Source organism: Typopeltis vanoorti, chromosome 15 (assembly GCF_054136105.1).
Source record: "Typopeltis vanoorti isolate ZY-2024b chromosome 15, IOZ_Tvanoo_1.0, whole genome shotgun sequence".
Taxonomy (NCBI): domain Eukaryota; kingdom Metazoa; phylum Arthropoda; class Arachnida; order Uropygi; family Thelyphonidae; genus Typopeltis; species Typopeltis vanoorti.
The window spans coordinates 55334456-55350320 of record NC_143563.1 but is presented as its reverse complement, the minus strand read 5'-3'; the positions used below and the strand labels follow the sequence as shown (position 1 = coordinate 55350320).

The following is a 15865-nucleotide window of genomic DNA, read 5'->3' as shown; positions in this document are numbered from 1 at the left end:
CAGAAGTAAATAAAAATGTGCTGTTCATGCTTGTGTCACTTTTCTCCTTCTTACACACAAAAAAATTTACTACATTTATATTCAGTACATCATACAGTGCACTGGTGGTGAATTTTGGAATCACTCCCCCCCCCCCCCCCCCCCCAGATATCACTGGTGGTGTTCCACAGGGTCTTAAACAGGGATCCTTTAATTTTGATCACCCTGTACACTATCTCACTGTTATCTAGTTTAGTTTTTAGCTTTAACAGAAATCAAACTTGGGCAACTTTCAAAAGTGAAATGCAATCAAATATGCAAACATTATTGGAGAAAAAATTTGGAGAAAAAACGAGTTTGATAACTAGAATCAAACTTGGATGATTCAGCAGAAATCTAAAAAATCCATTGACTGATGCATTGAAGGAGGCACATGGTGAAGTTATCTGCATAGAAAAATCAGAATTTCATGGACAAAGATAAAGCAACATTTGAAGAAAATAAGAAAAAGAAATCATGTTGAAATCTACTGGTAAATATGACAGCAGGTCTCTTGAGAGAATACAGAGAAAATTGTAAGCCAGCTAATCGATGCATAAAAGTAGCTAAAGAGAAGCCATGGGAAGACTCTGAAAGAAGACAGAAGATAAATATCATGAAGGTGGCACAAAATGTTCTGATTATTGAAAAAAAAAAAAAATCAGATATGAAAACTGAAGATAAAAATATCTTGGATGTTTGTAGTAATTACATTCCTATTTACTTATCCTTTTCATGCTGGCATTTAACATCAAGCTGGGATCCATTTCTTCTGGATACCTCTGTCCTGAGCTACCAGTTTGGCTTCTCTCCAGCTCTTCCAACCAGCTATTCTTTTTTCCTTTTCCTCTGCAAAGTTAATTTAGGCCTTCTGCTTTTCCATTTTCCTCCTGAGATTCAAAATATTTTAATATTTGACACAGACATTTTCTTTGAAAACTATTTAATTTAGCTTCTTGTTTCTTAGTCAGCTTCAGTGGCTCTGATCCATATAATAATATGGCTTTAACATTACTATTGAAGATCTTTATTTTGGTTTTATTATGATATTTTGAAAATTAAATAATATATTATTTAATTTTCTGAAAAAGTATTAGCTTTTGTCAGTCTTTGCATTATATCCCTGTCAGATCCATCTTCAGTATCTACATTTGCTCCAAAGTATGTAAAATTCTTAATTTCTTCTACAGAATGCCGACTGATTTTGATTTCTTTGTGGCATTTGCTGTTTAGTTTAAGAACTTCTGTTTTAGTCATATTTATTTTAAGACCAACCATTTCAGCTGTTTTATATAAGTCTTCTGATTTTGTTTGCATATTATTGTATTTTGATGATATCAAAACTGTCATCAGCATAATCTAGATCTAACTGTGACATAAGATTCTATTTAATTCCTCTTTGTGCTAGGATCCATTTCATTATAACTTTTCTTATAATCCAATCAATAACTATGTTAAACAATAAACCAAACATTATACAACCTTACACTGGATCTTATCTCAAACCATTCAGATGTTGTATATTGTGCAATAATGCAACTTTTATTTCCCTTATATATTTTTTTGATTATTCTCACATATTTGTCAAGAATTCAATAACTTTTAATAATTAATAATAATGTTTCTCTATCAATTCTGTCAAATGCTTTAGCAAAATCCATAAAATTTCGATATAATGGACTTCTAAGTTCTATACTTTGTTCCATGATGTTCTTTAAAATAAAAATGTGATTCATTATGGGAAAGGTCACTACCTAGACTGATTTTCATCTTTAGAGATACTAATTATATATTGGGTTTTATCCTTTATCCAAGTGTTAGCAAACAAAGTTGCGCCTGAAGTACTTCCAGGACTGGGGAAACTTGAGGTAAGGGTGGTATAAGTTCTCATCACTTGCCTTAGTATCTCTCATAATGCAAAGCACATCTCCTTGCAGACATGTATAATGTCTATGCATTAAGGGAAGGGCCACTGCCCAGACTGGTTTCGACCTTTATTATTGAGGTCTCATCAGTGGGAGCCAGATCCAGAATAACTTGAGGTAAAGGTGGTATAAGTTCTCATCACTTGCCTTAGTATCTCTCATAATGCAAAGCACATCTCCTTGCAGACATGTATAATGTCTATGCATTACGGGAAGGGCCACTGCCCAGACTGGTTTCTACCTTTATTGAGGTCTCATCAGTGGGAGCCAGATCCAGAAGTTGTGATACTAAGGTGGAAGTAATGGAGAAGTCATATTTACCTATACGATTTGCCAAAGGGTTTCACACCCTATTATTAAAATTCTCTGGATTACAGATAAGTTTAAGGAATTTTTTCATAAGTTGCCCCAGTCCTGAAAGTACTTCAAGTGCAAACTTTGTTTGCTAATACTTGGATAAAAGATAAAACCCAATATATAATTAATAGCATAGCCAAGTGAAAAAACTTCCAGAAACTTATCTGTAATCCAGAGAATTTTAATAATAGAGTGTGACACCCCTTTGGCAACTCATATAGGCAAATATGACTTCTCCATTACTTCCACCTTAGTATCACCACCTCTGGCTCCCACTGATGAGACCTCAATAAAGGTCGGAACAGGTCTGGACAGTGGCCCTTCCCTTAATGCATAGCATTATACATGTCTGCAAGGAGATGTGCTTTGCATTATGGGAGATACTAAGGCAAGTGATGAGAACTTATACCACCTTTACCACGAGTTGCCCCAGTCCTGAAAGTACTTCAGGCGCAAACTTTGTTTGCTAACACTTGGATAAAGGAAAAAACCCAATATATAATTAGTAGCATAGCCAAGTGAAAAAACTTCCATAAACTTATAGATCTTTAGTGATGGCTCATCATTGGGAGCCAGACCCAGAAAAATACCAATGTTGAATTAATGTGGAAATCGTATTTTTCCATACACAAATAGGAAAAAGGTGTGCTATCTTGTTAAAATACTCTGTTAGAAAATTTTTTTGCTTGGTAACAAAGCAAATTATACTTGACAAGAAATTATATTCTTGTTTAATCCTTTATCCAAGTGTAAGCAAACAAAGTTTGTGCTTGAAGTATCTATGCAACTAGGCTATTTGTATATAGAGATTATTGACTTCACATCATGTCTTAGTATCCCATAATAAGACAACTTCATGGCTAGACATGAATATACTTCACATGTTAAACTCTGTTTGCTTACACTTGTGTAAAGGATTAAACAAGAATATAACTTCTTTTATCAAGTATAATTTAACTCTGATGAACAACAAACACAGAAAAATTTGAAGAAAATGAAAGAAGCAGAAATTGAACATTATGTGAAATAATTAGTCAACTTCTGCTTTCTGTAGTGTATTTTAAGTATTTTAAGGGAGCAGTTAAAGACAGTAGCACAAATGTGAGAAAAGCACTCAATGAATGGATAGATTTGTGTTTTTTATAGAAGTCACAGTTATTCAGAAGTTATATAATATCTTGTCATCAAAAGAGAGAATCTAAATTTCTTGGATGCTGAGGTAGCAACATTTGTATATGTTTATGCTATGAAAGAATTAATCTAAGAAGAAAAGTCTCATCTTTCCCAGAGTTTATTAGTATAAAAACTGTTGATCAACAGCAGTAAATCCACATTTGCCTCAAATCATACTGGAAGAAAAAATGGCTCCTTTTTATGAGAAATAAGGCAGAATTGAATTTTAAAATTATATTGAATATTTAAAATTAGCATTAAAATTAACAAGGTTATCAAAATATCACTGAAGAATGCCTAGGAAATCAGAAGGTTGTAAAATATTAACATTCTGAAACTTTTATACTGTCATCAGCAAAACTTCATACTGGATTTACAGCGAACTGGAAAGGGTTGCTAATATATAACAAAGAAAGAACAAAGAATAGAGCCTTGGGGAATCCCAGCATTATTGCAAAGACTGATGATAAAGATCCATCATCACAAATAACAATCAGCGACAAAACTGGTAACCCAATTAATAGGCCTTTCTGCCATTCATGATGAAAAAGTATTGGAGATATTGAGTGATCACATGAAATTTCCAAAACTCTTCCATAGAATGTGGCAAAGGTGGTTGAGAAGCAAGAAAATACCAGTTGAAAGTGGAAGAATCTATACTGGTGATTGTTTATTGTTTGAGAGCCTTTTTTTCAAGTGCATGTTAATGATTTTTTCCCCTTGAGTACTTTAGAAAAAATTAAAGTAATAGAAACTGAATGGTAAAATAATGGTACATATTTGTTGCCTTCTGAAGGTCAGATAATATGCCCTAATTTTCAAGCTGCAGGGTAGATGATGTCAGCAGAATGGGAAAGAATAAAAATTTTGACAACACAGAACAAGAACTGACTCACGTGCATTGAATACTGCTTCAAATTAGGATAAATAGTCACAGAAAAAACTTTGAAATATTAAACATTCCGCAAGCAGAACTTGTGGTTTTTGCATGTCAAAAAAAGATTGGCATCTTGTGATGCTAGACTTTTATAAGTGAAATGGATGAAATATCAGGCATTTCATTATGCAGTAAATTGCAAAAATTAACCCAGAAGTGATGCACTAGTTTCTACACAACAACAATGCACTGATTCACTGTGTTTTTTTTTCTGTGTAGCAAATTTTGAGGAAAAATAGTAAACTCTATATTCTCTTTACTTCAGAGCTCTATAACCTGCAACTTATGGGACCGAAAGGAAGATTGAAGACACCGTCATAATTAAAATAACTGCAAGATATACTTGCAATTTCAAAATACATGTGTTGTTGAAAAGAAAACTAATTTGAAGGGAAGAGAGAGAGATGGGGGATGTAAAAAATGTTTAATTATATCTCAAATATGATATGATATAATACTGACTATACTTATGATTTATGAAAGCCACATTATCATACACATTGCATAATATATACTGCACTTCCTGAAATTTGATACTTGAATAAACTAGTGCTCCTATATGCATATCTCATGACTAACATACCAGCCTGCCTCGACAGGTCAAGAGAATAGCATCTCTACTTTTCAGCCATAAGTCCAAATCAAACAATGGCATGGATGTTTGTGAACATCTTTAGATGGCAGACTATTCTCATCACCTGTGAGACCTCTGCCTTGCTTACTGGAGACCTATAGTGGCTTAAAAAGTTCCAGATTTAGTCTCTAGAGCGAATCCCAGATTAAATATCTCACAGTCTACTCCACCCAATGATTATAAAATAAGTTTCCAACCTTTCATGGATGAGACTAACAATAAAATAATAATTAAAAAAGAATAAAAACTGACCTGATGAAACTGGCCTTCTGAGACACCATCTCGATAAAAGATTATCCTATTGGGTTTAAACCTAGTAGATTTGTAAAACTGTATGAGCAATTCTTTTATCATGGAGGACAAATCTTGAATGATTTCTTGCCTATGTTGCTGAACACGTACTGTTGCAGCATATCTACTTGGATGAGCATCCATACTTCCAACCACCTACAGAGAGCAAGAGGGAATAAAAAACACTTTTTATTTTGTGTGTAAAATTCAATATCTGTATTAATTAAAGTTGTAGCACTCTAACTTATCAAAGTCAGAATGTAGAGGAGAAATAAGATAAAATAATCAAAGGAAGAAGTAAAGGTGTATTTAAAAACTGTTATGAAATTTCACTATAAAGTAACATTATCATGAGGACAAGAATGCAGTCCTAACGACTGCATACTTATGCTCAAAATGATGAAAATGGAAGTTAGTTCATATTAATAAATACCTTAATCAGTATGTATATATGTATGTCTCAAAAATTCTGTGTTACTTTGAGACATTATTACAGTGTGTTGAAATATGGCACGCTTATAGAAGATATAACCATCCATAGTAAAATTTCAAAACTTATCATTTCAAACTGATGTATCCAATATGGCAAATCCAAAATTGATGACATTAGTAAAAAATATATACTTAAAATATTTTTATATCACAATAAAAACATAAAATTTAAAACAATCTGATATGCATCTACATCAAATACATCATCAAAGGATGATGTATATGCATCATCTTTTGATTGGAAAAGACTTTTTTTTCCCCAACTAAAGGTGAGCTAGACAGTTACTCACTCATTCTTTCTCATACATGCATGCAAGCACACATACACATGTGAGAGATATGACAGGGGTTAAGGTGCAGTTGTGGACAATACTGCAACAGACATGGCTGAAATTACCTCTGGCAACTGTCCAGCATCTGGTGGAGTCAATGCCTCAGAGAGTACAGGCTGCTATTTGTGCTGAAGAGGACTGACATGCTATTAGGCAGGTATCTCTAATGTTTTGTCCACTGAATGTAAGTCACAGAGTCAAAATGTGATAAAAACTCTGCATTTTTCCAGTAACTCTAATGATGATAATACTCTCCAGAAATGTTTCTCTCATTTTCATTGCATGCTAATGTTATCAATGTAAGGGAGTACTGCCAGCTTCCTTCAGTGCCATTCTATAACATTATGAATACAAACACAATGATGAGTGATAAGGAATGAAATTGATACAGAATCCCTGCAAGCTGATTGGAACAGACTGATTATGTAGACAAATGACAATGAATATCAGTTCAATGTTGACAAGGTATATATAGTTAAGCAATTTGGACAAAGACCATTATCAGCAGGGTACTATGTTAATGGTTGCTAGAAGTTGTTAATGAAGTTAAAAGTGTGGTGTTTATTGTGGACTGAGTTCAAGTTTAGAAGTCATGTTGCTAAAGTGATTAAGTAATCACATCGTATAACAGCCTAACAGTGTATAGTGACAGTGTAACAAGCCATTGTTAAAGAGAACTCAGCGCTCTCTTTTCTGTATTGTTTTTCACACGATCCATAGCTTACATTGCCCTTAGGTTGATCCCTTTGCTTTCCCTCCTTGCTATTAGGTGTTGTTTTCAAGGAAAAGCACTTACGTCAGCTTTCCCCATAAGCTACAGCCTTCGGCGTTACGAGAGGTACTTGCGGCTTAGACATGACTGTTGATCCTATTAGTCATTTCTTACCTAGCGACTTACGATTTTATGATAGTTTGATAATACATAAATTAAGCCATTATTCCTTTACATGAAATGCTAATCTGACATTATTCTTGGGTTTTAGCTTTCCGTTTTACAATAAATAAATTCCGATATATTACTCATACTGATACATACTTTCATATACAACAATTTAGGTGTTTCTCACCTTCCGCTGGTAAGCAGGTATTATGCAAATTTCTTTGTAATTTTGTAAAGCTTACATGTTAGATCCTGAATGAATAACTTGTGAAGAAGTTCTCCATTCAGTATCTAACACTATAAAACTATAACACTATAATATATATTAGTTAAGTCAATAAATTGATTATGTTTGCTTGTTTTGCAAGATTTTTGAAAAATCTTGAATTTCAGGAAGGAAAACTACTGTCACATATATATAAGGTCAGCTAATTTGCCTTTGGTGAACTAGCTGGAAATCTCTATCACCACATCACTCTGCAGTCACAGTGCTTACTCAGAATTTGAGCATGAAAAAAAATATTAAAAAAGGCTATTAAATCAGTTTATGGACTTCTGTACATAAATTTTCTTCACATTTTTATCTGTACTACTAATCTTTTGCTATTATCTGTCATGCAGCAGTTCATACTCTATTAACTATATTGACCACATCTGTTCCTAAACTAATGGGTGTTAGAAAAGATCAGTAGAAATTTAAGGCTCCTTAGGGATATTGACAGAAGGAAGTTAAAATATTTTGGACACATTGAAAGGATGAGAGGAGGACTTCTCAGAATAGTAATAGAAGGTAAAGTTCCTGAAAAAAGAGGAAGGGGATAACCGTCAATGAGACGGATGGATGGTGTGTGTGTGTGTGTGTGTGTGTGTGTGTGTGGAGTGATTGATCTTCAGAGAGTTGAAGCCTCCAGAAAAGCATACAACAGGACTACATGGCGAGGCCTGGTGTGGCATAATCACCGAGCATCGGAGTGACCATATGGAATCTGTGGATACCCAGTGAACATATGATGTTCCTGAACTATGGTGGCACAAGAGCTATGCATAATAACATTCCTATAGAAGTACTAAGCTCAATGAAAGATGACATATATATATATATATATATATATATATATATATATATATATGCACCATACACATGGAATGGCTAACAGAGAATGCCAAAATAATATCTTAAAAACCATTTTGAGATGGTGCATAATAAGGTAACTCATTCCATATAATTATGTCTAATTATATGGAATATAATTAGACATAATTCTAATAAAAGCCTATAATGCACAGATAGTTATCTGTGCATTATAGACTTTTTTTTTTTCATATTCAAAAAGGAACCTGGTGATATGTTTATGAAAAGCTAGAGGTTAACCCTTGGAAAAAGCAGTGTGAAGATGACTGTTAGAGAGAAAAGTACAGGCAAAAACAGAATATATATGATTGCCCATGAGTGAGTGCATGCACGCACGTGTGTGTGTGGGGGGGGGGGGGGAATCATCTATTAAGTGAGATCTTTCTGGGCATGCATCAAGGAATTTTAGGAAGATTTTTGTTGTGGCACCTAAATGTAAGAAAATATTCTACAACTGAGTGGATTTAAGATTTATATCATTAGCAGTTATATAGGTTAGAAAAAAAAGAAAAAAAAAAATGAAAATGATGAGAAGGGTATATACAGGGTGTTCGGGATAAATTTGACATATTTATAATTAATTATATTTTTCCGTAAGTTACATGTATTAACACACACTTCTCTTCATTTAAAAGTTTGGACCCTTCTTCATTCATATACAAGATGTCAGAAAGGATGGATAGCTGGAACCCACCTGAATCATGGAAGAGAATAACTTGTATCATGATGATTCGTGCCCGCCATCAAAATAAGGATATTACGACTGCTGCCCAATGCTCCCTGAATACAGTAAAAACAATCAGGCATGAACTAGAGACTTGCAATGGTGACTACGAGGATGTAGCAAGAAGAAAGATCCCTAGCAGATGATCTGATTGCGTTCGTACAGCAGAATTCCTCGCAAATCTGCAGGAACAGGTATTGAAGAACCCTGGCATTGGAATTCGGGCTTTGTTCGTGGAGTTGCTAACTGTAGTCAAGCCCTGGATAACAAGGGTAGCCAATGATAGGCCGTATGTATGGCAGCAGGATTCGGCCCCTTGCCACACCTCTGGGAAAAGTCAAAAATGGTTGTCTGAAAATTTCTACGACTTCACCAGTCCAAATGTTTGGCCTCCAAACTCCCCAGACCTTAACCCCATGGATTATTTTGTATGGGGCGCAGTTGAAAAAGACACCAATCGCACTTCCAGTAATACAAAAGCCCAGTTAATGGATAAAATTAAAACAGTTTTTGCGGCCCTTCCCAGGGAGACTGTAGCATCAGCTTGTTCGAGGTTCCGAAGCAGAATTGAAGCTGTGATCGATGCTAATGGTGGTTATTTTGAGTAAATCTTGTTGATAGTATTGTAATTAACTCTGCCTGTAATGTTTTTTTGTCAATTCATTAAATTTAATAGATACAAAGAAGATTTTCTTTTTCCTTACGAAACTGTCAAATTTATCCCGAACACCCTGTATGTGGTGTGTGTGTGTGCACGTGCATATCAGGAAAAATTAGAAATTTTAGACTAATTGGAAAAATTAGTCAGGAAAAAATCAACCAAAGAAGAGTAATATGATCATGGAGATCTAGACATTATCAAAGAAACTTGACAAAAGTAGTAGGTTTGTGTGCATGTATAAAGAGAGATAATTTTAACAATTTATGATATATACAGAAATTAAGCAAATAAGTATCAAAATTACCCCTTAATTAAACTAAGAGGCACAATATTCAAACCTGCATTATATTATATAAAATATAACTTGAATTATATCAGATCATAATTAATGGAATTCTTTTTTGCTAAATAATAAAACAGTCATAAGGACTTGCATTTCCTACAGAAGAAATTATCACAAAATGATAAACTGTATATTTTTCATGGGTACATGTCTCAAAATTGAAAGGATGAGAGTGAGAAACAGAAACAATAATACTTACAGCAGCAATAGAGGGCTTTTTATTGTCTCCAGCTGGAGGATGTGTTACATCAGCTCCAAGAAATATCACAGGTTCATTGAATACTTTAGGCCTAAAATTATAAATGAACAAATAAATCAGTATAATAATTTGAAAGATATTTCTCAGTCTTTATATATTTATATACTTCTATAATCTCTGAGTAATCTGAATTTGTGAGTGTTCCAAGAGAAACAGACTAACAATAGCAACAATTCTTACACAAAATTACATACAAAACAAATGACAACTCATACCTGTATCTTCAACTATACCTTAGGGTAAGCATATTCAGTTTCTATTTAGGACAGGTATCAAAAACATCAATGGTTTATTTCATAAGCTTCAACAACCCAGTGATAAAAGAGGCCCATCTATTCTTAGAATATTACTGTTGAATACAGCTTTAGCAAAAGAATTTAATCTGTTTCTGCTAAGTGAATCTACTATGCTTAGTTAATATGAAAAAGCAGCAAATGGCAGTACTTCCAGTGAATTTTACTTAAGCATTAGATAATCTCTTTCTGTTCCACATCAACAAATATGGGGGTGGACAAAAGGCCATTATAAGCCTAGAATAATAAAATTACCCATCTCCTAGTTAATGGATTCCTAATAAAATTACCCACCTCCTAGTTAATGGATTCCTATTAAACCTGATCAAAATTCAAAAAAGGAGTCAATCGAGTAAGGCTGCCTGCCAAGTCCCTTGCTTTTTGCATTGGTTCTGGAACCTTTTGGCAGAGTGGTTAGCATATACGCTCTCCAGCCAAAAGGCTGCAAGCTTGAATCCCACCCTAGGCATGGATATTTGTGATTGTCTGTGAAAATACTAATGGTGGTGGTGGTCGGCTGTAGATGGCAATGATGAAGGTAGTTGCAGTTGATAGAGTGGTGGAGACGGAGAGCTGTAGAGTAGGATCCCCTCCCTCAATGAGTCTTCGGACTCCCTGGAGGTGTTATGAAATAATAATAATCTTTTTTTTTTTGCTGGAAGCTGGCAATTCATCATCTGTGTTAGGGATAACAGTTCCCTCAAATATAAAAGAAAATAAAGTAGTAGAAGGAACTTTGTACTTGCACTTTACCTACTGTGCAAGTACAGTATTCATGCTTTGGGTTGCAGATTCAATTGTTATTGCATGAGCACTAAGGCTGCTTAAGACCATAACATTACCAATATCATACAAATGAAATCTGACAAAAAAAAAAAAAAAAAAAAAAAAATTACCAGTCAATTTGCCCTTTGAGAGGGATTTTCATAATAAAAAAAAATTACTTTGTTCAGTCTGAGGCCAGCTAACTGGACTCAAAAGTAATGAAAAGGCCTAAAAAATGTTTCCTCATGTCACTGATGGGATTTGAATCCAGGTCTTTCAAATCAAAGAGACATATCATTTTTCCAAATATGCCATGAAGACAATAGGCAAGCAAAGCAGAGTTTGAAATTTTGGGAACACAGGAAATCATGAAACATATGAATCTTCGACCAGCACCAATGAAAAGCAATTATGCTTTTCATTGGTGCTGGTCGAAGTATTTTCATACCAACACCTCTGATTGTTAATCACTCAGTTAAGTACACTGAACCTGATTAATAGTTGGATAACTGAACTTCTGTTTACCATATTTCACACCTCACCTCATAACAGAGAATCATATAATTCAATTAATGTTATGATGGGTCATTAATGCTAACTACTGCCAACTTGATTGGCTGAGTGGTTGCGTATCCGCTCTCCAGCCAAAAGGTTGCGGGTTCGAATCCCACCGTGGGCATGGATATTTGTGACTGTCTGTGGAAATACTAGTGAGGGTGGTTGTCGGTAGATGGCGTCAGTGTAGGTGATGAAAGTAGTTGCAGTTCGTTGTAGTTAGTGGATTGAGTGGCGGAGACACAGCGTTGTGGAGTAGGTGCCCACCCTCGATGAGTCTTTGGACTTCCTGGAGGTGTCAGGTAATAATAATAACTACAGAATCTGTCAGTTGTATGTGTTCTATGGCAAGTTTGTTTTGCAGAAGGAAGAAATTCCCATCTTCATATGAGAGTAAAAACTCATCTTCAGATGAAAGTCCTTATAAATATTCCTCAATTCTAGATGAAATTTGAGCCCAAGTCTTTCCAACCAAAGGACACATGTTATATGCTGGGTTAGATATGGTGTAACTCTGTATTTCACAATATAGTTCAATTAATTAATATACTATTCCATAAAAATACCAAGTCAATATACTATATGAAATATAAATGAACCACTTTATTACAAATATCAGTTACTTTTTTTTCACAATTAACTTACCGAATATTTGGTACTAGAATGCTGTTGATTCCACCCAATTTCACATTTATTTTGAGACAGAGATTTGAAAGTGTTTGAGGAGAAGTTTTATTTACATTTTTAGCTTGTACACATTGAGTGGCCATTCCTAAAACTGTATCTCCAACTCTTTTTACTTCAGCTAGAGAAAAGAAAAACAATTCATAATAACATGAAAAAAATAGTAAATATATATATATATATATATACACTATTTCTTTGCAATTTAACAGTTTCAGACAGTAAAAGCTTCTTTCTTGCTCGAGTATTATTGAGTATTATAATCAAAACATTTCATTAGCAGAAATGAATCCATTATTAGAAATTTTTCTATCAAATCACAGAAAATATTGCATGAAGATTGAAATGAAAGATTAAAGTAAGTGGAATAGCTACATATGATTACTTCTAAGCTTTCAAAAGCAATAGGATTACATCTGATTAATTCAGCTTGATAGAAAAATTCTAATGATAGATTAATTTTCACTAATTTAAAAACAGGGTGGCCATAAAATAACTTTCCCTCTTTGGAGGCATCTGTAGCTAAAACCAATAAACAGTATGAGACCAAATTTTATATCGAGACTTTTGAAGGCACAGGGGAGATGATTTCTGTGAAAAAAAGATTTAGTACCAAAAGTCGCCGATAGGGGAAATTTTAGCACTGGCAGATCCAAAAACATGTGGATAATTACATTAAAGGCAGATAAAATGAAATAATAACATTTCGAAAGGTGTAAGCGACAGCCGCGTCACTCATTTCTGCTGGATATGTGGCGCGTTACAATGATAATAAGAATAATAATAATTAAACTAAAACAACAACTTGCGAGAGACACAGAAATTAATGTAGTGATTGAACTCACAGGAAATAATGTTTTATTTATCAGAATCAGGGTTTCCCTGGACTACATACACGATTTTCAATGTGCTGACCTTTCTTGTGTACAACAAATTGCATCCGGTGTGTGACATGCTCAACAGCTGAGCATAAGGAGAAATGGGAGAAATGAAGGAAGCAGTTGATGTTAAAACATAAATAAATTAATTTCTGTTGGATTGTTTCTCTTCTAACAGTTTATTTATGCTTTCTTTATTTCTCTCATTTAAAAAAGTCTTGAAGAAGCCACCAGACTACAGATATTTGAAACAAGTCTGTTATATGAAAATTAACTATAATTTAGATATTGGTCAAGTGTGGGTGAATAACTAATTTAATTACCAACTAGTTTCGCCGGCTTGTGCTGTCGGCTTCATCAGGGTACAATCAGGAAAGCAAAGAAACAAAAATTACAAGCTAAACGTTAACTGACAATTCTATTTCAATAACAAAATAGTAGTGCGCGCGAAACAATATGCATGTCACGGATACATGATTTACTTGTTAAGATGCATTTCGTAGTTTGCACCGAAGTTCATTTCTTGTGTGTTTATCGACCTAATTAAAGTCTTCCATATATCTGGTAGGATTAAACCTTGGTTCCTGTTGAGGTTATTTGTGGGACGGGCGACTGTAGTAGCTTCTTTGAAGATTCTGGAACAGTAGTTTTCTTCTATATATGGCATAAGACTTTTATTCCATTCAATGTTGTGGTTGGTTGTAGAGAAGTGGGATGAAAGGCCAGAAATATCTTGTCTGTTGTTTCTAACATAGCTGATGTGTTCCTTTTGTCTCACTTCGAAGCTTCTAGACATCTGACCAATATAACTTAGACCACAGGAACAAGGGATGTTATAAACTTCCTGCATGTTTGTAGAAAGGATTGAAATCTTTTGGTGATCTTAGAAATTTCTGGATAGTTTCAACTGGCTTGAAGGTCACTCTAATATTGTGTGGTTTTAGGATGCAAGCTAGTTTTTTAGAGATGGTACCAACATATGGAATAGTTATAGTAGTTATATATTGGGTGTCATCACGTTGTCTTTGTGGTATATCAGAAGAGAATCTTGTTAATAAGTCCTCTAGGGTAGCCATTTAGGAGTAGCTCGTTTCATATTTTATTTAATTCTTCTTGTAGATCATTATGGTCTGTGGTGAATTGTATAGCTCTTTTCTTTAGCATATGAATAATGCTGAGTTTTTGGCAGATGTGGTGTGATGAGCTAAAGTTTAGATAACGTCCAGTATTTGTTGGTTTTCTATAAACTGATAAGTTGACGTTATTATTTTCTTTTTTCTTTATTATGATGTCTAGGAATGGTAGTTGTTTGTCCTTTTCAAGATCTAGTGTGAATTTGATAGTATGGTGGTGGAACATATTGATTTTGTTTAGGTAATCTAACTCTTCCTTTTTGTGGTTCCAAATGATAAAGATGTCATCAAGAAATCTGAACAATGCCTTAGGTTTTGGATTAATTTGAGATAAGATTTTACTTTCAAGATCTTCCATAAATAAGTCAGCACAAGAGGGTGCTGCCCATGGCCAATCCTGTTAATTGTTTGTAAATTGTTTTCTTCCATACGAAATAGTTAGAAGATAGACAGTGGCTAAACAATGAAGAGAGATGTCTTGTGGGAATAAATTGTCTAAGATTGATAACTTCAACCACTGGAATGTCGGTAAACAGGGAAGTGACATCAAGGCTGGCAAGTATATCATTTTCAGAGATAGAGATGTTTTTTAATTTTTCTATAAAATGTTGAGAGTTTTTAATATAAGTATCTGAATTATGGATGTGTTGTTGTAGAATTTTAGCTAGATATTTTGATAGTAAATATGTTGGAGAGTTGATTCCATCCACTATTGGGTGTAATGGGGGGAGCCATCCTTATAAACTTTTGGAATGCCGTATAATCTAGGAGTTAGACGATGCATAGATTTTAACTTTTTAATTAGATCTGTAGGCCAGTTTATCATCTGATGTAATAACTCATTGGTATCATTATGGTTTTTTAACATAGTTAAAAAATCAACAAAATTAATTAATACAACAAATCTGTATTAAATACATTATAGACAGATGTATCCGATAAAAGATTGTTGAGTTTGTCTTCATAATCTTTTGTGTTTAAGATGACAGTGCTGTTCCCTTTGTCTGCCTTAAGTATGATGATGTCTTTGTTATTCTTTAAGTTGAGTAGCGTTCTTTTTTCCATAGGGGTGACATTGGTGTGAGGAGATCTTGAAGGAGACGAGAGAATTATGCTGCTTTGAAATCTAAGGTCATTAGCTGTAAGTTGTGGTAGTAGTGATATTGCCTTCTCTAAATTGCAGATGAAATCTACTTGAGGTATTACAGTGGGTGTTAAGGCGAAATTGAAGCCTTTTTTTAATAATAGTGGTCTCGGGTTTAGTTACTATGTGCTTAGATTGGTTAACGATCACTTTATTGTCCAGTATAGAAGGTTTTGACTAAATAAGATTATTATACAAATGATTGAATTTCTCGATTTGTGTTCGTTTGCTACTTATGAAGGTTTTTTCATAACT

General features: G+C 34.1%; 1 protein-coding gene across 1 annotated transcript in view; it reads right to left on the bottom strand.

Annotated features, from left to right (window-relative positions):
- Positions 1 to 15865, bottom strand: part of AGO1 (protein argonaute-1) — a 322424-nt gene that overhangs the window by 33681 nt on the left and 272878 nt on the right. Inside the window, exons 13-15 of the mRNA XM_090405013.1 lie at positions 12417 to 12576; positions 10099 to 10189; positions 5297 to 5491 (exon numbers count right to left, since the gene is read on the bottom strand). Coding sequence (XP_090261139.1) covers positions 5297 to 5491; positions 10099 to 10189; positions 12417 to 12576 — 446 coding nt within the window. The remainder of the gene's footprint in view (positions 1 to 5296; positions 5492 to 10098; positions 10190 to 12416; positions 12577 to 15865) is intronic.